We start from the raw sequence: 26,735 nt of genomic DNA, 5'->3' as shown, positions 1-26,735 counted from the left end.
CTATGCCAAGACGATTCTCTCTCTCGTGGCGTGTATGTGTGTTGAGCGAGTTGCGGCGCGCATCTGGGGAAATATACGGAGATTACGGATCCAATTCCAATAAAGTTTTGCACGTGAGTTGACTGACACCGAGAAGGCAAGTTCGCTGGCTGCTGTGAGCCTTGCCAATCATTATTAAGACTCGAGGTTCCGTCGGTTGCCATGGCTTACACAAGTTCGATAGCTCTTTCCGAATAGAAAAGAAGTGGGGCACGCTGGCCAGATAATAATTTACGTCTCCCCTTCGCTGGCGCAAAGCCTCATCGGTAACACGGTGTAACCAATACACTCGGACAACGTCATTTTTTTGGCTTTATTGCTTCCTCCCAAAGAGCTTTTACCGTGTGAGATTTGTGGCGTATTAAAGTTCTCGTTGCGAAACGAGAGCAGGGGCGGCAAAAGAGAGTGCATGGCATTCGCGCACGTATATACGAGCAATTATTTCGGTGTCACTATCCTCGGAACAACTTGATTACGTTTTTGAACAATTGAGTACCAGGCAAGTTCCGGCCTATAATTGCTTTCGCTTTGCATAGACGTGAAAGCGGAAATACATCGTGAGAATGTTTGACGCTTACGAGGCTTGAAGTGGAAACAGCGGGGTGCTGGGGAAGAGCCGGCAACGCCTCGTCAACGATCTCAGTTTTCTGCATGGCAACTACCCCTGACGCCTTCCGATACATTTTTACTGCCACTTGATAGTTTAGTATACTTTCTGTTAATTTATCTCTATAAAAAGCATCAATACAGACCGCGTTTGTGCACACAAAGCCACTTCGAATATTCTTATTCCCGGGGTAAAAGGACCTCGGACAATTAAGCACCGCTTGCTCCGTCCACCTCGGCGTGCGCAACTTAAATTCTCGACGCAGAAGTTGGTGCGGCGTTCATGCGGAGCTTAACGCTAACTCCTCTCTCTAATCAAGCGGAGTGCTTCATTCATTCCTAACGAAGCCCACGGTTCATCCAGAAGCCACAGCAGCCGCAGTACCAGTACCGTCAGCCCAATAACAGTAGTTAGCGCAAACGTCTCTTCTTTGGATTCGTACGGCAAATCCAAATCTCTTGCCTCGCGTCCTTGCCGCCTTCGGTCTGTTAATTTATATGACATTCTCTCCGGAAGTCCAATGACTCGTGTGAGACGTTTTCACTGATTACTCCACGAGTTATCCACGCCAATGCAATCAGTGTAAATATCTTATAAGCGCAAGTACCCGCACTCACGAACTGCTTTGAGCAATTGAGACGCTGAGAGTCATTACTCCAATTTCGAAATCGTACGAAAAAGCTTGTCATTGCAAAGCATCGCAATTGTGTCAATGAGAAACTGGACCGAAGTGACTGCTGATTGCGCAATGACGACTGCCATTTTTGGCAGAAATCGTTAAGGGTAAAAAAGCTGCAAGTCGTTGAACAAAATATAGTAAAAATGTCACCGTAGATACGTTCATTCAAAACGGGATGAATTTTACGATTAGAATTCGATGAAATTAATCATGTGGAGACGAAAGTAGTGCGAGGGAGTGGAATTCGGACTCGAGTTTCTGTACATCGATCCTTAAAAGTGAATCATCGGTTCTCAGGCTAATCCTAAAAATTCAGAATACGTTTAATTCCGAATATTTGACGTGCTTTGGGGCGAGTTACCGTTCGTTTTTTTGACGACCGTCCCGAAACTTTGATGGCGTGGCACGAGGGTAGCCACGAAGTAATAAACGCGTTCACGAATAACTGAACTATTCGACGTGCGCCAAGCTGCGTCGCGACATTAGTGAAGCTTATGTTTCGGAGGACAACGAGCTGTTCCATTATAATGAAAAGTACTCGGTAGGATTGTTCGTATCGATCGGCCCCCGGGCCGAAGCTCCTTCCACCATTGCACGAGAGAACTGAATATCGGTTTATTATTCCCCGGCGCTTATCAAGAGCCTTTGCCTACTTACACGCAGACAAACGTACTTCTCGATACGTTTTTTTCAGGCAACCTTCTTCGTGGCCTCGTCGGTTCAACTCCCCTGACGATTCTCGGAGCGCCTTCCAGGCTCATTATGTTGATAAAAAATGGGAGTACACGATACGAAATTGCTCGCGTGCCACATGAATTATCATTCAATGCATGTTACGAAAGCTTTGATGACTCTCTGACTGTATTCCTTTCGGTGTGTTGTTACTTTTGTGTGTACACGAACGAGTGCGTGTTCCTGCTGACGTGCGTGTGTGCGCCTTAAAGATTTTTCATACTGTGTCGGTTCTGTCGAACCTCCAGCACATCGTGTAAGCAGGATAGAGCAGTAAAACACACGCGACGAACGTCGTAGCGAGGCTCATGCCGCGGATGAGTGCTTGAACTCTGTTTATATCACTAGCGCTACGACTTATTCGTGTCAAAACTCTTCAATGAGCGTTCGCACAGCCGCCGGACTCGCTCACACCACCCTGCCTTTGTCACGAACAATCTTGGATCTTCTTTTTTCGAAAAATTGTACAAAACAGCTCGAAAATACCATATTTGGGGGTTTGAAGATGCGAGTGGACTCGCCCTCGATTTTTCCTCGGTACTTGGCACTGCGCCACTGTCATATATTGGACGACGCTCGCATTAAGCGTCGTCCAGTCGATGGGGGACGAAGAAATTGAATCGGTGAGACGTCGATTTCGAAAATTTTTCCAGATTTGCTTCATTACTATTTTTTCGTTGATGACTAAGTATTTTCAATCAACTTGGAAAGGTTAGCAGACATTTTCCACTTCAAGCTTTGGTTTTACTGCAAACGAGAATCGTTTCCAGAGCCCTTGTTCTTTCCACTTGTACTCGGGTCATTCGATATTCACAAGCAAAAGTTGTCATGTTCACGAAACATTTTTCTTCCTATCGCCTTACCAAAGTCCACTCAGCACCAACAGTTTTAGTGCAGTTACGAAATTTTGTTGTGACGAATGTTATACTCGATGTGACATCGATATCACTGGTTCTGTGAATGAATCATTGCTTGCTCTCGAATTTGTCATCCTTTAACTAAATCACAGACATGAAAAATGGCTCGTCCGACGCCCATTGATGTACGAAGGGGTAGGATATCAAACAAATCGACTGTAGCTCCGGTCTCGGTTCATTTGTAATGATGGCGGTGACACCCGGCTTACGTACCATTCGATATTCCTCTCTGTCTTCCCTCTTCCAATCCGCTATGGATTATTAACTGTAATCGAACAAAAAACAATCCTAAAGAAAAAACCAGAACAATCAGCCATGGAATCTTGAATAAAAAATTGTCGGATTGGTTAAAAATGGCAAAACCTAACTGAAAATATCTGGCATCTCGGAAAGTTTAGAATTTTATGGAAATTTCCATCTGATGTCAATTTACGTTTCGTAATTGAGTTTACAGAATATAGGAAAAAATCAGGGCTACTGGAACGTGCAGCCAGCAAACTGCAATCATAGTTGAACGCAGAAATAGTCTGGAAGTGCGAATTCCAACGCACGCGCAATTTTTTAGATCGGCAAATGTGACGTTTCCGCTGGAACGATTTTCTTTTTCTTATTCGCATTGTGGCACAGAAAAGGCGACGCTAAGCCGAACGGAAAGCAAACTACGGACGATGATTAATCACCATTGGTATGATGTACGGCCATAATTTTTCACGCATATATGAGACGCGTTGATACGTTTCGCGTGAGCGAGCTCTGTCGTATCTAGCAAGACGAGGGTGCCTTTTTCTGTACGTAACACAAACAATCCAACTTCTTCGGCGCTCACTTCTAAACTTGGAATGTTCTCTACACACGGTACCCGATGAAATAGCACGAAAAAGCACGTGACGTGTTCATTACCGACGTCATTTTTATGACGAATAAAAAAAAAGCGTATGAAAAAAAATGGTGAAATCATAAAATTAATATTTGTGGTTATTATGAAGCAAAAGAAAGAAAAAGCTTCAAACGACCAGCGCCGCTGGGTAAGCTGTTAATTATCACTTTATCTCCACCGCTGTGAACTACTCTCGTTGATCTCGCGGGATCAGGCGCATTAAAAAATAAGGGAAGCGATGGTGATTCTGTGCTCTGTGGCCAAGTCGGTGGAAGGGTTCTCTCGCGCGTATATACGAATGAGAGCTAGAGGCAAATTGAAAAATCCTGGTAAAAGCTGCGATGGATCCCAAGGCCATTTTCTCTCTCTCTCTCTCTCTCTCTCGTTGAACAAGAGTTTGTCAGTCGGTGGCATAACTCCTCTTTCCACTTTTTTTCCCCACTCAACTTGCTCATTTTCTACTACTAAAAATAACCGTTGCGCTGGTGAGAATCGAATTCCATTCTCTGTTTAATCTTCACTTGAGGATAGAAAGACAACGAAAATCGAGCAAAAAGAAACTTCGGTCTCAGGTTGATTAACATTTTGTGTGCTGGGAACGAGCCACCGAAATTGATCGATCGACTGATATTTCACATCGATTTTTATTGTCATTGCCTACCAGGCTTCCGAGCTTTCACGCTCCCATCTCATGAATGGAAATCGATATTATGCTCGCATTGTTTGAACGATTGAGTCGTGAAAAAATGAGACAGATTAATATCGAAAATTCAGTTCTTTTTGTTATGCCCACCTGACGAGATTCACCCATTTTTTTTGCCCCTGTTACCATCTCAATCAAAATGGTGGTCACGCCCTCGACATTCGTTACAAATAAAAATATCCATGTTTTTTTTGTGAAATATCGAAAGTCACGAACAATATGGGAATGTGGAATTAAAATACGTTTTTCATCAGGCACCATTTTTTATTTTTTGACGATGCAAAAGTATGAGAGGCAAAATCCAATGAGAATGAAAGCAAATTTTTGAGTTTGAATAAAAATGTTGAAAAGTTGCTTCCTATTAGCGATACGAGTCACGAGTCCAAACACTGTTAAATCATCAATGATCCGAAAAATGAAATAAATGAAATGAAAACCCTTCAACGATTGCGAAAATCTTCTTAATTGTGAAATAGCAATTTTCAACTGCTCTAACCGATTTATTTTGCTGATGCTTAAAACAGGAAAACACATGAGAGGATTTTACAAACGCTCGTAAACAAGTTTGCTCGAACAGTACAACGCTTTATTATCCGCAAACGTCGACATCCTCTACGTGACTCGGTTTTCGAGGTATTATTAAGCGAATAGTGAGAGAGGGAAAAAGACAGAGAGGGAGAACAGAGGAGAGAAAAGTGTAATTGAATCTGACATGCTTCTGACCACGAACTGGAAAGTGCTTCGGCACACTCGTATAGTCGATTTTCCGCGTCCGAACTCCTCGTAACACCCACACTTTCCAAGAACTATTACATCTCATTTTTTTCTACTCACCTCCTGAAAATGATTCGGTGCTTTATGCCATCGGAGGATGCAATTTAATACAATTTATTAGTAAAACCAAAATGAATTTTCTGAGTTTCCTGGAAAAATAAGGACTTTGGCAATAATAATAATAATAATGTGAGGAGTAGCAATTAATAAACTTTTTTCCAATCCTCAATAACTTCCCCGATTGACCGAATCCATGGAAGGGCAAAATCGCTTTTTCTAAATGCCACTTTGTTTGAAAATATTTTTCAAAAACGGACAACACAATTTTAGTGATTGAGTAGGAAGGGAGTCTGAAATATTGATTTTGAAAACTGCTTCGTTTGGAAGCGTTTCAAACACGATCGGGGATCTTCGGGGACCGGCACCGAACTCGCCATTCGGCTGGCGTCAGTCCTCGGGGACCACCGCGCAGCTAAGGGTGATTGTGGGCTAAGCATTTTCCGCCGGCAGAATGAGAAGAATTCTATAAACCGGCTCGTCGATAAAAGTGCCTTCTCCGGAGGGTCTTTCTCGTTGACTGACGCGACGGAATATTTCGAGCACATTCGTTTTTGCTTCGAATGCCATGGTTTATTAGTAATCGAGTCGAATTTGATTTGAATTATTGGTCGTTTCGTTCGGAAGGATGAGAACCCTCGTCTCTACCTAGAAGCTTTTATCGGCAGGAGACTGAATAATTCAGAGGCACACCTTACCTAGAGATTTTCACACTCGAAGATCGAAAGGGATAAACCGAAAGAGAGAAAGGTATATGAGGATACGGTCGGAGATCCGAAACTTCTCTACCTTTCCCATTGGTTCGAAGGGTCGATGCGCGCCGTCGGTGGAAGAATAGTCGGTGCCTAATTCCGCGTTGCGCTACGAATAAATGCATAGCATCGATAGAAACCGCTTTTCCCTTTGGTATCTGCTCCGCGCGTTGGAGAATCGTTTCCTCACCGAGTTTCTCGGGGCAATCCTCACCTCGCAGTTGGCTCAGTTTCCTCGGCTCGTCTGCATTTTTTTCTCATCTTTTTATGCCTTCCGCGCGCTTCATCTCGCGCTAAATTCACACTAGTTTATACAAAGGTTACGATAGAACGGGCACGATTGGCCGACGAGCATTCTTCAGAGTTTTTCCACCGTCAAGAAGAGCGGCTCAATGTTTGCTGACCGATGGAATGGATATGTGTGTACACTCTATCCGGTCGACCGATCGGGCCATTTGGTCATTCCAAATTGGCGTGAGCGTAGCTCGTTCGAGCTGAAATACGAGATTACCAGCAGATATACGAAAGAAAGAGAAAGAACGAGCGTGAGTTGCGATAGCGAACCTCGTCAATCTTACTCTCGCGTGCCGATACAAACGTGCGAAGCAGCTCAACTTACAAGTAGATTTGCAATATCGACACCCCCTTCTTCCAACTTGTCGAAGAGAAAAAAAACGAGGAACAGACCAACGCGGATTTTCAGCTATCGAGAGGTCATGTTTACTGATTGATTGATATCGCCGGGTCAGTTCAATTTTCTCGTTACATACGAGACCTTCGTCTTTGGTGAAACCGAAAAGTTTATTGATTCTAATCTTGTGATGAGAGTTTCATCGAAAACTGGCCCAATGCACTTTGTTTCGAGAGCTGATTAGAAACGATTTTTTTTGGTGAAAACCAAATCACTTTATCCTTCGTTTATCTAAGTTTATGAATAACTCTCAGGGCGAAGATCGTATTTTGACGTACCACCGTTCCGAAATAGGTCGCTTCGGAAATAAGTTTATTACTAATTCATTGTTTTTGCTTCGAACTTCATCCAATTATTTGCACGTTTCTAAATATATCACTTTTAAATGCTCCAATTGTAAAGTATTTATAGAGTGTCATTGGAATAGGTTCTAATCCAATTGTGTTTCAATCGATGTCAAAATTATCAAGGAGAAAACTTTCATATTTGTCGCATCTCTATTTTGGAATATTCCATTCTCGCCAAGTTTCTAGTCTGAGAATATTTCGTACATTCAAGTTATCTTCGAACAAATATTCAAATCTTCTAGCACATGGTGAGTCATTGGAATGAACTTTATAACGTTCGCAACGATGCTTCGGAATGGTTTTGGCTCTGGAATTCAAAATTAACTAGCTTTTAGTCAGTGATTTCAATTTTTTAACGCTTCCCTTGTAGTACAGGCCGCGAACACGAAGTTTTCCATCGCCCAAATTTTCCGTCACTGGCATGATTGAAAATTCGCTGCTTCCAGTGAGGCTCGCACGGTGCGTTCGCATATTTGTTACTCAGTCGAATGAACACCGAGTAAATTTAAACGGAGGCGCGTTCGGGCCAATAATAAATGTGGGTTATAAGGGAAATCGTTGAATATTTATTGCCAATCGATTTGTCAAAGAAAATTCAATTATTACATATTGCGTGCAAGCTCCACCAAAATATGGCCCGATACATCCGAAAATCTGTATAAAATCCGAGCGATCCGAGCTGCACGCTACCGCCATTTTTCTCATCGAATTCCAGCCTAACAAACCTATGCATGAACCCGATTGAAAAGTATCCGATACCAGAATCGCATTTACATCGCAGTTATTCAATTGCAATAATAATTGGAAGCTAACGAAGGACGAATGTGTCATTTTCCCATAAAATTCGATACTTACTAAAAATTATTATCGCACGAACGCATAGTCGCAAATCCCATGAACAAGAAGCCAAATCTGCGGCAGAATAAGAACCACCCTCTATACGCCTCTACTCGAAAACAACTTCGCTTCTAAAATCTTTGCTCCGAAATTCATAACAACTCTACGTCTCTTTATGCATAATCCATAATCTTCAGTATCTCATCGGAGTAGATATGTTAAGGAGGGTAGACGTTCTCTGCATAGATCCGCAGTTATTAAGGAGCGGAGTCGTTATCGAGAATGATTACCGATAGGGTTGTTAACTAGCAGCTATAATAACTCTACTCGAGAACAACTCCGCTCTTTAAACATGTATTTGGAGGAGAACTGTTGTTGAATACATTCACTGAGAGTAGAATTTTCGACTGGCTGCAACATAACTCGACTCTTATAAATCTTCTCGATAAAATTTCCACTCTAAAGATTTTTATTTTATGCATGAATGACGTCTCTGCTCTTTAACATGTCTAGACGGATAACACAGATTATTAATGACAAAAGAGGAGACATATTGTATTGATTTTGGAAATTGTATTGATTGCATTGTATTGATTTTGCAAATTTGCTGCTACGAGGAATGTCAGGTTTTTGCGTTGACCGAATTATCCTTTGCTGGGGATTCTATCATCGGACTTTCGAAAAAAAATAACCCAAAAAAGTTATTTTATTTTTCCTGAACAGTTAGATAAATAGTTGAATGAGAAAAGAGTCACAAGTACGATATGAAGAAAAGTTCTGAGTAGCACGAAGCAGGTTTATTGTCGAAGATGGTGATGTGCCTCTGCTGGTGATATTTGAGGAAAAAGAAACGTCGCGCGTGCTGAGATATTCAGGGGAATGGATGATGATATGCTGAACGTGTGAGGGAAAAAGAATGTGCAAGAAAGACGTTGATGGGCTCGTTTTAGAAGCGTTATCGTGACCAGTGATGACGGCTCTGAATGCAACACACGAGATGTCGTTATCCCCTTGAAGAGCTCCGGCCAAAGCTTCGAAGCTACGCGACTCTCGCTTCGCTCGTTTGCTCTCTCACTCGGCGACAAGAGCGCGTCTCACTGTTGATATGCCGCGCGGTACTCTCTCTCCATCCCCCTGAAGATCCGCCGTAGGACGGTGCCGCGAACTCGCAGCCAGCAGTTCCCACTTCAAACTAGACGCGGGCACTTCTCGTGTCTCTAGTGGAGCGGTCGTCGACGTTCAGCCGCGCCACGTCTCTGTATCACGCGTAACGCTTTCGACATATGAGCAGGAAAAAACGCGAAAATCGTCATCATCCAATTGGACGTTTTCCCGTTTTCGGATAATCCATAAATTCCTTTTTTAATACACGAATCTCTCGTGTGCTCATCGAAACCGTCTGACCGCTGATGCTCATAAAGAGCCTGAGTTCGAATCGTCGAGAACGAATTCTCGGTCAATGAACTTTTTCAATCAGACTCCACTCCGCCGATGAGCTGCCTCATTTTCGCGCAGACCTTCAATCAGCAATGCAAAGTTCATGGAACTTGGCATCGCGCATCACTTAATTCCATCCCATTGCCTCGACGCGTGGGGAAAAAAGAAAGCAAGAGGCATTCAAACAATGAGAAGCCGGAAGCGCGCAAGAAAACAGGCGATATTTGATGGTGTCCGGAAACGGGAACGAAACGAGAGCGGCGCGCGTGAGAGAGATGAGATAATGTCACGTTATCATGACAGTCCGGGAGACTTCATAAAACGACGTCTAGCCGTTGGTCCGGACAGTTGACCGCGCTCGTTTCTTTATATTAGGCCCATAAAAGTATCATGCGCTACCGTCTTGGTTTCCTATGAGTCAAGCTCTTATACGACGTCGCAGTGTGATAGCCGACGTTGGCCAACTCCCGACAACCGGGCGTCGAAGTTCTTATGAAAAGAAATAGCGAAACTAGAAAATCTCTCGTACGGTATTAAGAGTTGCGGTAACGACTGGAGCAAAGTACAGTTACTTTGCTGTCTGATTGCGTCGGAGATATGAGCGAGTTTCTTGGGTTGGACACACTCGCATTCGCAGCTGTTTATTCCCAATTCCCAGTCACGGCTTATTTTCCTCAAACAGAGAATTCTCTCTTGAATAAGTGTTTTCCACAAATCGTTATTTATCCATCAACGATTAAGTGTTTCAAGATTTTATAAAACAAAATTCTGCCCCTCGCCACATTGCCTTGACAAACCTCTACGGAGCTCCATTTGTGTAATAAATTTTTATAAAATCTCGTATTTCAGCATTTTCCGAGAATCAAGTCATGGTTTTCCTCTGTGATTTTCAGAGGGAGAGTCTCCCTCGTAACTTTTTACGAGGATTTAATTTTCTCGGAAATTTTTTCGAGGATTCGTACAGAGAGAGGATCCTGTTTAAAGTGAATGTAATTGTTTAAACTTTTCCTGCAGATTGTGTCCACAGTAGCCAGCGTACAGGAAGCTTCCTTTTCTGCATGCTTCCGATATTCTATTGATTCAAGGATTGAGTTTTAACTCCAGAGGTACAACGATAATAGAGTTTTTATCTCCAAGACACACGGATTGGTATCGCTGATTTATTCGAATATATTTCTCAAGAGGCGTTTTCGGTGGGGAAGTCCATTCTTAAGCCGAACGACTATTCAGAGTGTTGTCATAGAATCTTTTGTGTCGTATTCCTCGTGGATGAAAGAGATTCCGGATGAATGGGGAGGGGGAGGAAGGGATAGCGATAGTCGGTGGACGACACTGTATAAAAGCTGGCACGCGTAGGCAGTACGAGTGTAACGGAAAGCCGTCATTCTAGTAGATGGAGCGAGCGGTCCTTCCGAATAGTTTTTCTTTTGTACCTCGAGTAGGACGCAGCCGGGGGGGATCGTAAGTATAAATGTATGCGGAAATCTAATGTGGCGCGGTGCCGAATGACGATGGCAAAGTTGGCAACTAGCGTTCGCGCATAACGTGTGTTCAGTGGACCCAGCGTTTTTGTTTAACAAAGAGAGACAAAGTTGGTGGAACAAAACGTGGCCTGGACTGCGGCCATGCTTGCGGATTCAGAGAAACCACGGACGAATGCAGCTTGGGTCTGTGGAGAGAATTGAGACGCACCATTATTCATTGTGGTTGAGGGTGAGCGGAGGACTCCGGGAATGTCAATAAATATTTCGTCCGTTCCGTCTTTTAAAAATCCAGCAACAAATCGTTTTCTGCGAAAAATCGGTTGACACGAATTTATAAAATTCGTAGTAAACCTCGTTACGCCAATTCCTTTGTGATTCTCCCAAAATCTACGAAGCTCCCACATTCACGTATGAAAAGAACTGATTTTCCTGATAAATTGAGCCGAGCAGACTCTCCGCACATCTGAAATATCAAAGAGGAACAATTCCAAGATTTTTTATTCACCAGCGAAGCTCACAAGGCAAGTACTCGAGTGGAAACGGCCACGCTGCTTCGAGACCATGATATTGCGGGTTAAGCAAAATAGTACAAAACATAAGGTAACTGAGAGTACAAACAGGCGAGAGATAGAGGGATGTTACGAGCTGTTTTTGCCGAGGGTAGGAAGTCGCGACTGCCGTCGTTCGTGCGACGACGACGAAGCTTTGAAAATTGCTGCGCCGGGTTACAAATGGCAAAACAAGCGACATGATTGCACGGAGAGAGAGAGAGAGAGCCGAGATATTTTGCCACACCGCCACCACCTTGGCTCTCCTGCAGCCCGGTGTATAGAACTTATTGGTTGACTGGTGTGCTGTACTTTGTCATTGGTGGTTGTGACTCCCCGTGCTTTGAAAGTCGTGTAGAGTTTGTGGCTAAGCTAGCCGGTGGTTGGTGAAACTTCTGCTTTTGATAGTTATGATTGCAGCGCGACTCCCCCTTTATTCCGAGTGGACGCGCGTCACCACCCGCCGAGTGTCAATCGTCTGTACTGTTCTCCCAAGTGAGCTTGTCGCATCCGTTTTCTCCATCTCCTGCTTCGGCCATAGTTCAGCACTGCGCGTTCTTTCTACGCCAACTTTGCCACATACGTATCAGGACGCTCCATAAACTTCTGGATGAGACAAAAGGCAGAAAGCTTGCGAGAGAGAGTGTCGTACATCCGATCGCGAGGTCGTTGTCCGCTCATTCTACATTTACGGTCCCTCGGAGCGTGTTCTGTTTCTCTCCAAAAATCCAACGACCTACGGGGGTTAACAGAATAAACTGAATTTCAGTCGATAAAACGCCCCCGCTTAGTGACGAGCGGTCACTTGGCGAGGAAACGTTTATTCGTGGCGGAATATCCCAGCGTGAAAAGTTGCTCGAAATTTCGTTTCTGCGTACAACGAGACAGCGACGATATTTCAACAATCGTTAACGGATTACACACGAGGCCCATTTACGAGGAGAGACACACCTTTTCGGCTTGCACACATTTAATGCCACTGACATTTATTTCTCTCGTTTCGCATTTGTCCCATTGTCACACACGTTGAATTGGCCCACACCGAGAGCCTGAGGAACAAAGCTAACGGACTCGTTGTGTAACACTGACGATAAGTGAGGCTACGCAATTATTTTGCACTGGCTCATTTTGTTTCGGGGCGTAGAGACGTAAAAGTGGTTACGTATTCAGGATAATAAATCTCAAGGTCGGTAATACACCACAAACTGACGTAATTCAGTTCACAGAATGCAGTTTACCAGTGCATTAAATACGAACTATGAAGTGAAACGATTGTTATCATTTCTCTTCGCTTTCTCTCCTCGCCCTCAACATTCATCCGGTCAACTTTGACTTTACAAAATGGCCTTTACTGCCGTATATCACGATTATAATAACGAAATGATGCGCTTCTAATGTGTTTTTCGCCGGCGAGAGCTCGTCAAAATTATTGCCAGTCTCGTGGCTGCCTGATTTACATTTATCGCCCCAAACTTTTCCCTCCAAAGCTCTTCCTTGCCAGACTCTCTCTCTCTCTCCTCCTTCTTCCGCCCAGTTCTCTATAATGGCCCGCCGCTCTATTCCCCGTTATTCTAACTAATTATGCTTCCATTCCGATAAAATACGACGAGAACGTGAGCTCGAGGATAGCCGTTTGACGCCATCAAGACACGAATCGTTCCACGAACGGCTTTCCTTTTCTTAAGCTCTCTCCGTTTAACAATTTACCATCCTTTCCACCTCGGACACCTTATTCCTACCACATTTTCCCGCGTCTTCTTCTTACCCTAAATCACTTTGAGTGGCTCGCTACTCCGCGCTATCAGCAGTGATCGATCGTAGCCAGTCTCGGAGCTCTTTATTGGAGGATCGGAAACAGCTGGAACTAACGTCAAGAAACATTCCGATTCTGTGCGCCAATACAATTCCAGCAGCCACGGATCGAAGATCCGCTTGGGAAGGATCGTTTGTTTCTACAACGTGTACGAGGTTCTTGACAGACATTTTGTCATATCGCGAGGCGTTTTCCAGCAGGAGATTACGACGAATCACGTTGGATATCCCGATAATCCATAAAGGCAGTTTATCCGCATGGAAACTTGGTGCGGGCTGTCTTTAACGATGTAATACCAGCGTGTGGTCGACGCATGCGATGTTTGATTCCCTAATTGGATCGAGCTATAACGAAGTAACGTTCATTCATCGTACCTCGTCAAGTGGACGATAAGGATGAAGGGCTTTATCCCATGATCGTGTGCCATAACGTGATCATACGATTGCACTTACGATCTTGCTTTCTCGCCGCGAAGTTATAGCAACGACGAGTGTGTTTACGCGCGATGCTCGCAAACTTTGATTCATTCTCATAAAGAAACTCGGAGCTTATCGGGGAAAAAGATGATGTGCGGAGTTGCACGGGACATCAACGCCGTAAATTCGTGCCAAGCTTCCCTCCGCTGGAGCCACTAGCCTCAGTCATCCATCAGCGAAGCACTTTGTTTCGTCGATTTAGCTGAAAGATATTTTGGAGTTTGTTCATCGACCAGAATTCGATTGAAGGCTCCGGCGCCAATGGGAAAACAAAGCCCTGGAATGCGCTAAATTTCCCCTTTCAATTTCGCTAGTACTATTCAATTTCCTGAGCCTGAGGCGGCGCTCCCATGCGCTTCGATGAAGGATCAAGGACCCGGCGAACGCGGATCAAGAGACACGGCATCGTGATATTTGCTTTTCCCTTTCTTTTCAACAGCTCGAATCGTCCCTCACAATCCCCACTGGTTCGAGGCTGTCCTGCAATTCTACCACTTTTCTGTATCACCCGTTCTGTCTACTACTTCGAGCCTCCGGCTAAAAGACAAATGGTCCGGCCACGACGTAACGCAGTTGAACAAACACGCTACCCAATGAGCCATTTCGCTCGTGATCTTCGAGACAAAGATTTAATCTCCCTCGTTGCACTCTATTTGTGTCTTCGATTTATTGGTCATCGGACAATTATTTTGCTCACTCACTTTCGTCTCTTTGTTTTACGCTCTCGTATACAATCGATACTCGCATCCAGCCCTGTGGCAGCGTCTCGCCATCGCGGTATTAAAAATGCAGGGTTTAAACGAGCGAGCCAAGTCGCGTCTCCGTCACGAAATTCGGCTCATTTCCGTACCTTTTTTTTCCTTACGCTCCTCCAATATTGAACTCGATTCGCCTCAAATAGCTTTGTAACCAGTTTTCGATTATTCTCATCGACTCATTGCCATTGCTATCAACACCGCCAGGAAATTCGCTCAATACTGCTTAATTTTTCCTCGATATAAGCTCGTTGATTTCTGCAACAATGGCTAATGGAATTTGCCAACACGAATCGATCGGGATTCGTTTTAAAATATTATCTGTTCGCATCAATGCTACTCCGAATCCATGTGGCTTGTGTCTGGGGCTCTGAATGAGAAGATATCGCACTCGAGAAGTCATTCAGGCTTTTTTTGTTTGTTCGTAGAAAATATCGAAAGAGATTCGTCGCATGGAAAAGCTTGGGAACACATTGCTACTGATTCTCAGTGCATATAAATTGTAGAAATTTATTTTATGACGATTCAAGGACATCGGGGTATTGATCGAAATGATCTGGATTTTTCATTAGTTTTCCACTCACATTTTTCATTGAATCGCAGCATATTTACGGATGAATTTACATCCAGGTCGTAGCGATAAAAGAGCAGAACGGGACGATGCGTTTAAATGTTTTGTTTAGGTTTGAAGCTCCTCGAAATCGGTATTTTCTCGAGCCCACTCAGGCTGTTAATCAGACTCCGAGGGTTCGTCACTCCTCGTAGTAAAAATCAGGCGAGTTTCGAGTGCACATGCGTATGCGCATAGACAGGGAGTGAAACTTTTTCGGAACCTGCGGTCGGGAGATACAACGAGGGTTGAGAAGATTGCTGTCCCCTCTTCGTCACCGTGGTCGGCGACGAGGGACCTCTTTCGAACGTTCCCCAAAACTCGCAAGTAACTAAGGTAAATAATGATTAGGGTGATTCTGTATTTTGACGTCGTGCCTGATTTCCAATGGGTAAATATCGTGAGTTTTCTTAAGGGATTTTTTCTTCCTCCCTTTATCTGACAATCAGCGAGGCTGTATTTTTTTTCTATCCCTTTCTCCATATTGCGGCCTCTTCGGAGGCCCTTGAGCACCTACTCGGCGCGGCGAGACTCTTGAAAAGGCAAAGGCCGGAGGTTATGGAAAAGATCGGTATTCGGTAAGGGCTTCTCCCCGCCGCTTCCGATAACAAACTTGGCTTTCATGTTGTCCTGATGAGATTGAAATTTTTTCAAGAAATCAGATCCGCCGGTTTTTCTCTCAGTTTTACAACGACAAAAGTCTTGAGGTCTCGGAATATTTTCCTCGCCTTTTTACACGTGAAATAGTAATAATGGAATTATCAAATACCAGCATCTGGTTGATCCGAGATTCCATGCTCTGAAGCGTTTTTTCAATGGCCTCTCGTTCGTATGTGCAGAATTTCATGAAACAGCAAATGAAAGGAAAAAAAAACATTTCGGCAAAACATCGACGCTGCTTTATACGGCTAAATCTTTGCCACTCTGCCGCAATATAATCCCGGGCTTGTCGAATATTAACGTGCGATTGCGAAACTGAAAATGTTGATCGGATTAGCCGAGGAATATTCGTGGGAAGCCGAATTACGTTCCGAGCCCGACGCAGCTTTCATTTCAAGTTCTTTTGTTTTGATACTCAGTCGAAAAGCATAAAAACTTTTTGAAATTCCGTTACAAATATAATTTGAAGGATATAGTACAGCTTTGCACGTAATCTCCGATTGATTATACGCAGTCACGATTTTGTTATTCAGCGAGCATTAATGATTTGTACGTTTTATCGACAGATTACTTTTTGTGAGGGAGCATCGGAGTTTCGCTCTCGCACAATCCTCCCTGAACATTCCGTATTTATCGCACGAGTGCTTTTATTCGAAACGTTCAAGAAAATCCTGTGCGATTGGACACCATGAATTGTACTACGTTTTCGTGAATATTTACCCATGAAGAACTTTCACTCGAAGCTGAATTAAATTATTCGGAAAGATTACGGATTTGAAACGTATCCGAGGCTTGCAGAGCTCCGAATCACTTCGGAATTTCTTCCCATTCACACCGTTCAAATTCAATGGCACCAATCGGCACAATGAAGAATTAACGACTCGCCCAATAATGATGAAGTCCAGTCAGAAGTCGATGGCGAACGCCACGTTTTCTGAAGCCAATCCTGAAGCACAAGTATAAATAAAAGCTTCCCAAGTTACCCAACTGAGCGCGCATTTTCGGGGTTGAAATTCTCCGACATGGTTCGACCGATTACAATAAAAAACTTTCAGCCCCTCGCAGGACGACGGAAAAATGTTTTATGCCGACCGGACGAATTGCGGGGAAAAATTTCACTGTTAGCATTTCCAAGCACCACTCTCGCAGTCACGGCGATCGCGATATATTCGCTAAAATATATTCTCAACCCCTTGCAATACAATTTGTACTATTCTGGCTCGATGTTTAAGGCTCGGACGGGAACTGTCACTGTGGAAATCAGACTTGGCTCTTAATGTCGAAGCGATTATTTTCCCGTTTTTATTGGTAGTGCTTCATAGTTAAGAAGAAATTTATAGAGTTTTTCGTAACAGTTCTCGTCGCGATATTTCTCTTGATAACGTCGAGTTCTAATTTCCGAGGCGAGTTACGCACTACAGGGAATTGACATACTTCAGTAAGCTTGACTGTATAACTCGAAGTTTCTAAAGCCACGACATGCGTTGAATGTTAAAATAAAAAAGAAAATTACCTAGACCTTGGCCGAGAGCGCGGCGGAGTTTCCACATTCTCGAGTAATAAATGGGCTTGCCTCATGGAGCTATTCGAAGAATGACTACCGGAGGCTGGCTGGTATTCAGGATGGCGGCCTTTTACGATATTTTACAGCGGAAAAAGTGCGAAACGCTTTCTCACTGGTATAAAGAAGGGTGGCTCGGGAAAAATGCGAGAGTAACTCTCACTTTTTGGTGAAGAGAGTAAAAGAGGGAGAGAGAGAGAGAGAGAGAAAAAAAAATAGAACGAAAGTGAAAGAGGACGAGTCACGACGGGGTAGTAATCGGGAGGTCGCGAAGGGTCTCCGTATTTTATCCAAATAGCGTCAAAGGGGAAACCCACACATTTCTCCGTGTACACCGGAGCGGAGTTCACTCTCGTTTTCGCTTTTGAACTTGTGACGGAAACGAGTGCGGGCATAGAGTATTGTGTACTTAAAAAGAAGGAAAGAGAGAAAAGCCTCGATGAACTCCGCGTGACTTTTGTCCCCGCTACGCACACCCGCGCACACATCTCAACATAATGTGTGCTTCTCATTTCATGCTGAATTATGTCCGTTTTTCCGTTCGGAGCTGAGAATAGATCGAAGCTCGTTCGAGGGAGAGAATGTCAATGGATGTGTTTCGGGGTCGAGATCCTTCGCTGAAAACAAGTGAAGGGGGTTCTTGTGCTGTACCGAAAGAAGCAGCAGAAACGTCGCGAGGTCGAGAGGTGCGAGCTGAAGCGATATCGCTAATGGAGGTGCGCTGTACAAGTAGGACGTAAAATTTTATGATCACTGCTTCTTTTCCCTCGCTCTCTCCCCCGGCTTTCCTATTCTAGCTTCCCGATATATGAGCTTCGGTGGCTGCTGTGTATCTTACTCTTAGCTCTATACCTCACGATATATAGGCCATAAGTTCTATCACTTGTGAAATGGGCTTTGAAACCCCAAAATCACCTGATCCCATAAAATTTCTACAGCTGGGACTATCGATTTTCTTTTTTTTCCTTTTTTTTTTTTTTACAGTTTTTTATTAACGATATATCTTCCAGGGGCAATAAAACTAGGTTCACCTTCTCCACGGACGATCACAATGGAGGCATTTTAAAACTATATTCCCAATTTGAACAGAGCTATAAAGCAAACAATGGAGTAGATTCGACGAGCGTCTGGAGCATCGTGCACGATGTGAGGACTTTGAAGTTGAGTCAATATCGCTTATCAATTATTTGGAAAAAGTGGGAGATCCCCGGGGTGCATCGGGAGTCGCGTTGAGCTATTAAGAGAATATGTGGACGACGAGAGATTAAAACCGACTGAGCCATCCCGGTTGAACACGGAGGATGCAAGAAACCGTCCTAGAAACGAGACTCGAAGAACGGACCAGCGCGATTTAATCAAGAATTCAGAGCGCGGGACTGTATCAAAAAAGCTTTACTGGAATCAAATAACACCAGCAAAAGCCATTTTTTTATCTCATCAACCGCTTCGCGAATATCTTGGCGAACACGGCGCAAGACGCTGACTCAAGCCCTGCTGTGTAAATCCGGCGTGGCGAGGATCAAGTCGCACAGGAGTTATAAGAAAATATGTAATCCGTTTCAAGACAGTTTTTTCAAATAGTTTTGAGATTTACGCGAGCATGCGCAGCTCTCGCTGGCAGCCGGATGGGGTGCTCGGTGCGCATTCGCTTTAATAAGAGAACGAATCGAGGCTCGCTTCCGAAAAAATGATTAATAAAGATGCTGGAAAAAAGAATTCGATTAGGCGACGAGGAGGAAAAATCGGAAGAGCAGTCAAGAGCAGACAGAAACCATCACGCCCGATAAAGCGAGGCGGGGATATTTGCATGCTTTTTTTTGTCTATTGCCAAGCGATTATTATTCATTGATGGAGCGCGCATGCGCGAGGGCTTCTCGCCCTTATGGAAGGAAGCAGCGAGAAAAAGCATGATCTGCAGAAAGAAATTAATGAATACTCTTCGGTAAACGCAATCTGATTCACCAAACATTTTCCATGAGGCATTCGGAGAATGTAAATTCATTTGGAAAAGTTTAAATCCTTGGAACAGTCTGACTTCTCTAAGAATTTTATAGAGTCTGTATAGAGAACATTTCGACGAGCAGCATATAATTAAAACAATTTTTGAGCATAGTAAGAGCGGATTGAAAAAGCCCAGAAAATGAATTCGCGGCTCTGAAAACACCAACGTTTCAGTGTAAATTTGTTTTTTGATTTCAGTTTTCCACCTTTCCCCAGCATATTCGCCGAACAGCAAATTCTCTGTAATTTGAAGATACTTTCTTGTAAAAGTAAACGGACTCTGTTCGTTTTTCAAGAAGATTGAGTTTTTTTGTCTTTATTAGTGAAAATCGACGATGTGGAGGGTAAATTTTCCCTTGGCGATTTAACACGAAAGCCATTTCCGTGCATAAAAAACTGCGAAAGTTGGTTTTACAACGTAAATATCTGCCGATAAAACTGGTTACAAGAACTTGGGGTTGGCAGGCCAAAAATATTTTTCATCAGGGATAATGAATAAGAGCGAGGGATTAATTAAAAAAAATTGCCGCAATGAAAAATTTACAGACTATTCCAAGGGAAATTGCTGTCACGATAAATTATTGTCACACAAATTTTTGATGGTAAAAAACAAACTGGTAAAAACAATGCAGTTAAGCTTAAGGATGCGTATCGAGTTTTTTACGTAGCCACTACCTCGAAGTGCCAAAGTCTCGTTAAAGACGAAAATGGAACACGATTTGGGGAAAGTTCTGAAAGAGAATTGTATCTGCGCGTTTCTGTCAAGCCAGTAAGGAAACGAACGGGAATCCGAGTATGCCAGGCAAGACGCAGTATATTGGATTTTGTTGTGGGACGATAATCCACGAGTCCAGAGTAATGTATCTGCGTGCTCATTAATTAAGAAGGAAAGGAGGAAAGTGGAGAGGGATCAATTTATATCAACCCTTTTCACTCGGCTGCGTCGGGTTTCGTTTCGTTGCACGGAGCCCCGAGACCTCCGAGGAAATCCTAATTTTCTCGTAGTACGGTCGCAGGAAGCGGAGAACAGGCTTCTCGACGAGCCGCCGACTCTTGATATTTCTAATTTTCTCCGGAAATATGGTGACTTGTATATATAGAGAGTATCGTGATTCCGAGCTCAACAGACCGATCCTCATGCCGAGCTGTATATTCGACGTCAAAATAAGCAAAACAGCAACTTGCCTCTTTCCTTTTTCGGCCGAGTAGAAATCCAGCTACGGGAATAACGAGACGAGCATCTCTCGCTCGTTCCCCCAAACGTCGAGATACGACACGCTGCTCTCTCTCTGAAAAGTCAGAATTTCGTTGGGAATATCCAGCGTAGCACGCCGCGGCTCGAAACTCATTTTCAACCCTTTGCGTCGAGCAGAGCTCGGCCATTGAGTCTCCTGCGAGAGATTCTCTGTAGCGGGGGTTTCGAGCGAGTGTACGAAGCTGCTGACATGATTTCAGAAAGCACAAGATTAAATATCGTTGGAAGAAAATTGTATTACACGTTGCCGAATCCCTTCGTTCTGAAAACCGATGCCGAGGGATGTGTCCCGCTATTAAATTTTTTGTTTTATTGCAACGCGGCTCCTGTGGAATTCTAGCGTTTGGCTAGTGGAGCTGCGCAGCTGCTGTACCGAATCCCCCCAAAAATCGCCTTCAGTCAGAAATTCATTACATTTCTCGACATTCAAAAAAAATTCTCTCAATCTTCGACTATCGATCCGCGGTCACGAATCCCGGAAAATGTGGCTTAATTCTCGTTCTATCAATCCGTGTACTGCCAAGAGAAGCACACACACACACGCTGACGGAGCAGCGTTTCCCATAAGTTCGCCGTGTCGTTGCGAGCGACCGCAAGAACTAATTTGATAAACAGACAGGTTTGAAGGCAAAAGCAGAGCAGGTCGCCTTTCAACGAGGCTTCCGAACGCAGAGGATGGAAATGGTACGCGACGTTAGTTTTGCATGAAATTTTGGATTCCGTGTTGACGCAGTCGCTGCATGATTTACGTATCAGAGGGAAGCTCACGAAAAGAAGTGCGTCAAATATTGGGCGTCTCCGTTCCTCCTGATTTTCTCTCCAAATAGAACGTCCATTAAAAAAAAAAATGTCTGGTTGGCTCGGTTGGCCAATAATCGTTCTGGGAGCGGGTTGTGCCAGACGCGGTTACGGCCGAGATTACTCAGTGGTCTGCAGCCTGATCAAAGTTGTAGAGGTCACCGTGCCGTTACCGAACGCTGAATATGAGCGTGGCCTGCTCGTCCACTCGTGTATCTATGCGTTCGAATCTGCTATCACGTAGCAGCGGCAGCAGCAGCGTAGAATTCATATGTTGTGTGTGTGTGTGTGTGTGTGTGTGTGTGTGTGTGTGTGTGTGTGTACTTATGAGAATTCATGTGTATGTGTAAACGTAGGGAAACTCGATTTGCTTTCGACCCCAAAGTCTCTGGCATTACTCTTGGCCTGTGTCGTTTCTCGGTTAAGGCCTTTCGCATCGAGCCCTTTATCGGTACATTGCATCTGCTTCTCTACATCAGAGAAACTTGGTGTCTGGACATCGTCCATACATTATTATTCGTACGTCCTTCGTTTCTGTGGATGGCGCAGCGGTTGGAGGCCGTTTAATAGAAAGTGCATACGTTCTGACCAAAAATAGCGCCGACCGTGGGTGAGCATGTTCGGCTTGAATACCGCCATTGAAATGGGGCTACGATTCGGTAATTCGAAGCTTTGGTGCTCGATGTCAGAGTTTTTTCTGGGATTTCCAGGGCAGGATTGTTTATTGTCAAACTGGAGATTTATTGCGACGAAATTTGTTCAATAATTCGTGGTTGGATGCTGAATAATCATTTGGCACTGTTTTCTGTTACAGGTGAGACTTCCAACTTTCTTGACGACTTTTCAGACTGGAAGTTCCTTATCGAAAACGACGAAATTGGCAAGTACATGCACAGAAAATACGTCAATCGAACATTTATAATTTTGAGTTTTGATACTGGAATATTGAACCGCTCTTCCGAAACATTATTTTCTACGATACATGGAAGCTTCACAACAATAACAGAACTCGCAGACACGAATGAAAAAAGCCCCGATCAATTGGATAGGTGCGTCGAGTTCTCGGGGGATCCAAATTAGAATAATTCTCTTGTCATTGCATCCACGAGATAAGTCATCAACGTCAGTTCCACAGAGCTGCGTTCACCACTCGAAAATTACGTAAAGCGAGCTGTTTGCTGTGTCCGTCGCTCCCTCCTTTTAAGCCCTCTCGCTCCCTCCCTCTCTCGGATATTCAACGGCCGAACATTATTTGTCATTCTCTGCGCAGAAAGAGGTGGCATGTGCGACCATTTCTTCTCCCTCTCTCTCTCATCGTTTGACTCTTTCTCTCTCGTCACTATCCGCTGATCTCTGAGTGACGAGCATTTCGCGTCCCCATCGAGATTACGAGGGTTATACATGTCAACAGCATGCAACGTTCGGCACAACAGCATCGCATATCTCCACCCACAAGCCGAATATATACGGGTAACTCGAGCCCTTCGTATATTAATATGACGATCAGAACAATGATTTTCGATATTGAACGTCCGTTCTTGTGACACCCTCTCAACGAGAGATAAGCGAACGTTTTCACTCCTCTAACATACACCAATCATTGATTGATTGAATCAATTCTGAAGTAATTATTCCTCAACACTTCTAGTCATCGTACAACTTATGCTGGTCGCCTATTTTTTCCTGTCATTTCATAATCGAAACGCTATTTCAACAACGAATATCAGATCCTTAAGAGGGTGGATCAGCCGGTGTATCGCAACCGTGAGTGCGAGAGAGATAGCTGCAAATTTAATTCGATTTCGAAAATTCCAAGTGAGCTTGTGGTGGAAAAAAAATTTGGCAATCATTGTTTGTTGACTGTACGCATAGGAGAGCCGAATAAGTTGCCAAATTTCTAGAAATTTCGTTTTTCCACTACGCTGAGTCCAAAAATGTTTTGTCCAGTGACCTCCCGGGCTCACCTTTTTTTCGATCTTCATTCTGTCGTAAGTGAATATGGAAAAATGATTTTTCCCAACTGTCCAGATTTTCTTCATCGACTTCCGGCCCACAGCGCGTGTAATCTACCGATACCTTTTTTCAAAGCTTCTCAAGACAAATTTTCCAAGTTTCCCGAATTTGGAACTTCCGGTAACGAGAGACCAACAGCCCCGAAAACCTTTTTTCTTCGTAACAGCGCATTATTTGTCTGGCTATGAACCTACGTGTAGGTGCGAGCGTAGTTCACCTTAATTTAGCTTACCGCGTTCGAACCATACGTCTTCGATCCACCCTCCACTATTAATCCTCCTGTTCGATTAAAACCACGATCAATCTTCGTTCGAATAGATTTCTACATTATCTCGAACAAATTACAGATTGCGGAGTTCACTGGATTCAGGAAAGATGCGATGTTTTATGTTTTTGTTTTTAATACTCTGTGCTGCGTGAATTAGTTGGTAACAAAACGCCGGAGAACTTGGAACGCGGGCCAAGGGATTGGTATTGGAGAGGAAATGAGTTGTGTCGTTACTGAATCACATCGAAGTTGGAACTTCACGTGGCAAGAGATTTTAAATCTCATATGGGATTAGAATCCTCGAAGAACCCAGTAATCAGCTGATCACGACGGAACAAAAGTTTCCGCCTTCTTTGGTTGATCAGCAATGAAAAATGAGTCGGTTTACGAAAGTTGATGACCGTGGGAATAATACGATAGAGATTTGTTGCTTGAAAAACGGTGTGATGCAGTCAAGTATTGGCTTGCTCGGATAGTCAAGTTTCAAACTCATGACTTATACGTACGTGGCTGTACATTGAACAAGAGTTATAAAGGGGAAAGGGGCGCGCATCTTGCACCTCACTAATTAAGATGGAAGAGCGACCGACACCGAGGCCATGAACGGTCTCAGCCGTTCGTTCACGTTGTATGGCACGATCAATACGAATTAATGATGCCTGTCGAGAAAATGCAAGAGTGAAAGAGAGCGAGAGGCCAAATGGACGGAGAGAGAGAATCGACGTCCGGTTCAACAAAGTACCCGCCAGCCGGTTTTAATTGGAAATCGAGGATGCTCCGTCCGATACCGGGCTGCATTCACGGATCCACATACTCACCTATATTAAGGCGATGCCAAAAAAATTGACATTTTTTTCTGGCTTCGGGTTAAAAAACTTGGATACTGGACGAATTAAAATTGATGGAACCTCCACTGAAGGCAAGAGCGCATGCTTTATAGGACGGTGGATTTTCGTTGAAAAAATTTCTCAATTATCGATGGCTGTCCAACACCAACGTAACACATTTTTTGTCCAGAAATTCCGGCAAATTCTTTCACAGAATCAACGTATCTGAGCTGAAGTCGTGTTGATTGTCTCGGTAATAAATCACATGTTTCGCTCGGATATCACTGCCAAGGCAAAACCTGTTGATTTGAGGTCGGCCAACGTACAGCTAAACTGTCGGAAATTTTTGATCATTCACGATAAAATATGAAAAAATTATCATCCAGGAGAGAAGACAAACCACCATTTTTCCTTTTAACAAAATTCGTTATTTTTTCAGTGGATTTATTCAATTAGAGTGCCAATTTAAATTAAATTTAAAAGAGTGCCAACCGCAAGGTGAAGAGACGACGAAACGAAAAATATCGGTATCCGGACGATTTCACTCGAATCAGCGAAGCGACACCGAAAACAATCGAGCGCTGTTAATTGAAAGTTTGAAAATAATGAATAATGGTTTATTCAACAAAATTAAATATGCAGAAAAAAAGTTAAACGAGTTAAATGGATAACGAATAATTCGAGGAATCTGTATTTTTACGAGTGCATGAAATTATTTCAGAATCTACCCACCTCGTGATCTAAGACCAGCTCGTATCCATCGTCAGTGTTTTCGAGGATGAAAAAAACGCAAATGAAATGGAAATAAACGGACCGTCAAGCTTCTTACATGCAATTGCAGGTTCAGCCAGAATTTTCACGCGTTTTTCACTCTCGTTGTGACTCATCTCTTCCTTGATTTTAGGCTCAGTATACCCGAGTACTGAAAAAAATGCTCCAAAATTGTTCCCACAAACAAATGCGTTAACAAAATTCCTCCGGAAGATGTTCCCGATGGCAGTAAAACGTTAATTCGCGCAACCGTTTCGCGTGATTGTTCAAAGTGTGGTTGACCTTTGGAAACGAGTTATAAATTAATGAACCAGGTCAGTGGATCTACCGAGCTTCATCTAAAGCTCAGTTTCTCCGGTAGAGGCTCGCGGCCGGGGATTGACCTCGCGTGGGAAAGCGTGCATCAAACCTCGTGCAAATGATGCTATTTTTCGTGCTAGTACCGTGCGTGATGGACTTTCGGAAAGCGCACGCATGTTATCCAGCACGGAAAACAACAGCCGCGTGCAAAGGGCTTAAGTGACGCACGCACATGCAGCGGGCTGATCACACATGTGCACACGCGATCGGAGCGGAGGTTTCGCGGGTCGCGAAGCGGCGGCCTCAATCAGGCCCGACGATGATGGTGGAGTCCGGATGATCGTGAGATTATTTCGTCGACGACGAACACGTTGCGCGTAGGCCTCACGGTTGAGCGTCGAAACTGTGAAGCGAGTCGCGAGAAAAGTGCATTTGCATCGCGCATCTGGGAGTCGACGCTTCTGACGTACTTCAAAACGGCTCAATTTCGTTTTTTCGTCAAAAACGACTTTTTTTAAAATATAACTTTTCCATAATTGTGTGTCTGCGCGCGTGTGTGTGGACGCAAGGGATGCGGAGAACTGACAATCGTCCGGAGGCGCTCGTCGTGGAAAAGTGTTTTGATGCATATCAAGCTTGAGAGGGATATTTCATTTGCTTTGCGCTCCAGGAAGTGCAGGGGTTGGAAGGCAGGCGTCAAGAACGAGCTCGTGCCTCGAAATAATTTCGCGAAATTAGGTTATCCTTGTTACGAGGAAGGCGAGCCAGAGAGGAGATGAGAAATACAGAGTGGTGCGCGGACGACGAATGTATTCACAAACCCGGCGTTCTCTACCTCGGCAAGGGACGCTTTTACAAATATATGTGAAAGAAAAATTATTCGTTGTTGGAAAACAGAATCTATCAGCATAAAAAATATTGCTTGCTCCAAGAATTCCTTAATTGATGACATTTACATGCGATTGTTGAATTTCTGTTCCCCGTTACCAATCCTGGATGAATTAAAGTAGATTGACCGAAATCGAATTTACAGGGGAGAGCAGAGATGCTGCCAAGATTGCGTCCATTGGAAACACTCTTCTAGTACGATCCTCTATTTATAAATAAAATTCCTTTTTTTTCAAGTTTCTTCATAAAATGCGGCGA

The 26,735-nt window shown here is 43.8% G+C and overlaps 1 protein-coding gene across 6 annotated transcripts in view; it reads left to right on the top strand.

Moving 5' to 3' along the window:
- The window catches only part of Sema2a (Semaphorin 2a), a 268,372-nt gene that overhangs the window by 64,137 nt on the left and 177,500 nt on the right, over positions 1 to 26,735 (top strand). For 3 of the 6 annotated variants that reach the window (XM_043422283.1, XM_043422284.1, XM_043422287.1), the window contains one exon: positions 22,225 to 22,290. The exons of 2 other annotated variants lie outside the window; for them this stretch is intronic. In XM_043422283.1, coding sequence (XP_043278218.1) covers positions 22,225 to 22,290 — 66 coding nt within the window. Of the gene's footprint in view, positions 1 to 22,224; positions 22,291 to 22,854; positions 22,881 to 26,735 lie in introns of those variants that run through there. One more of the 6 variants, XM_043422288.1, reaches the window with a different exon arrangement.

The sequence above is a fragment of the Venturia canescens genome, chromosome 6, assembly GCF_019457755.1.
Source record: "Venturia canescens isolate UGA chromosome 6, ASM1945775v1, whole genome shotgun sequence".
Taxonomy (NCBI): domain Eukaryota; kingdom Metazoa; phylum Arthropoda; class Insecta; order Hymenoptera; family Ichneumonidae; genus Venturia; species Venturia canescens.
Note: the sequence above shows the minus strand (reverse complement) of the source record. Positions and strands in the feature narration are given on the sequence as shown.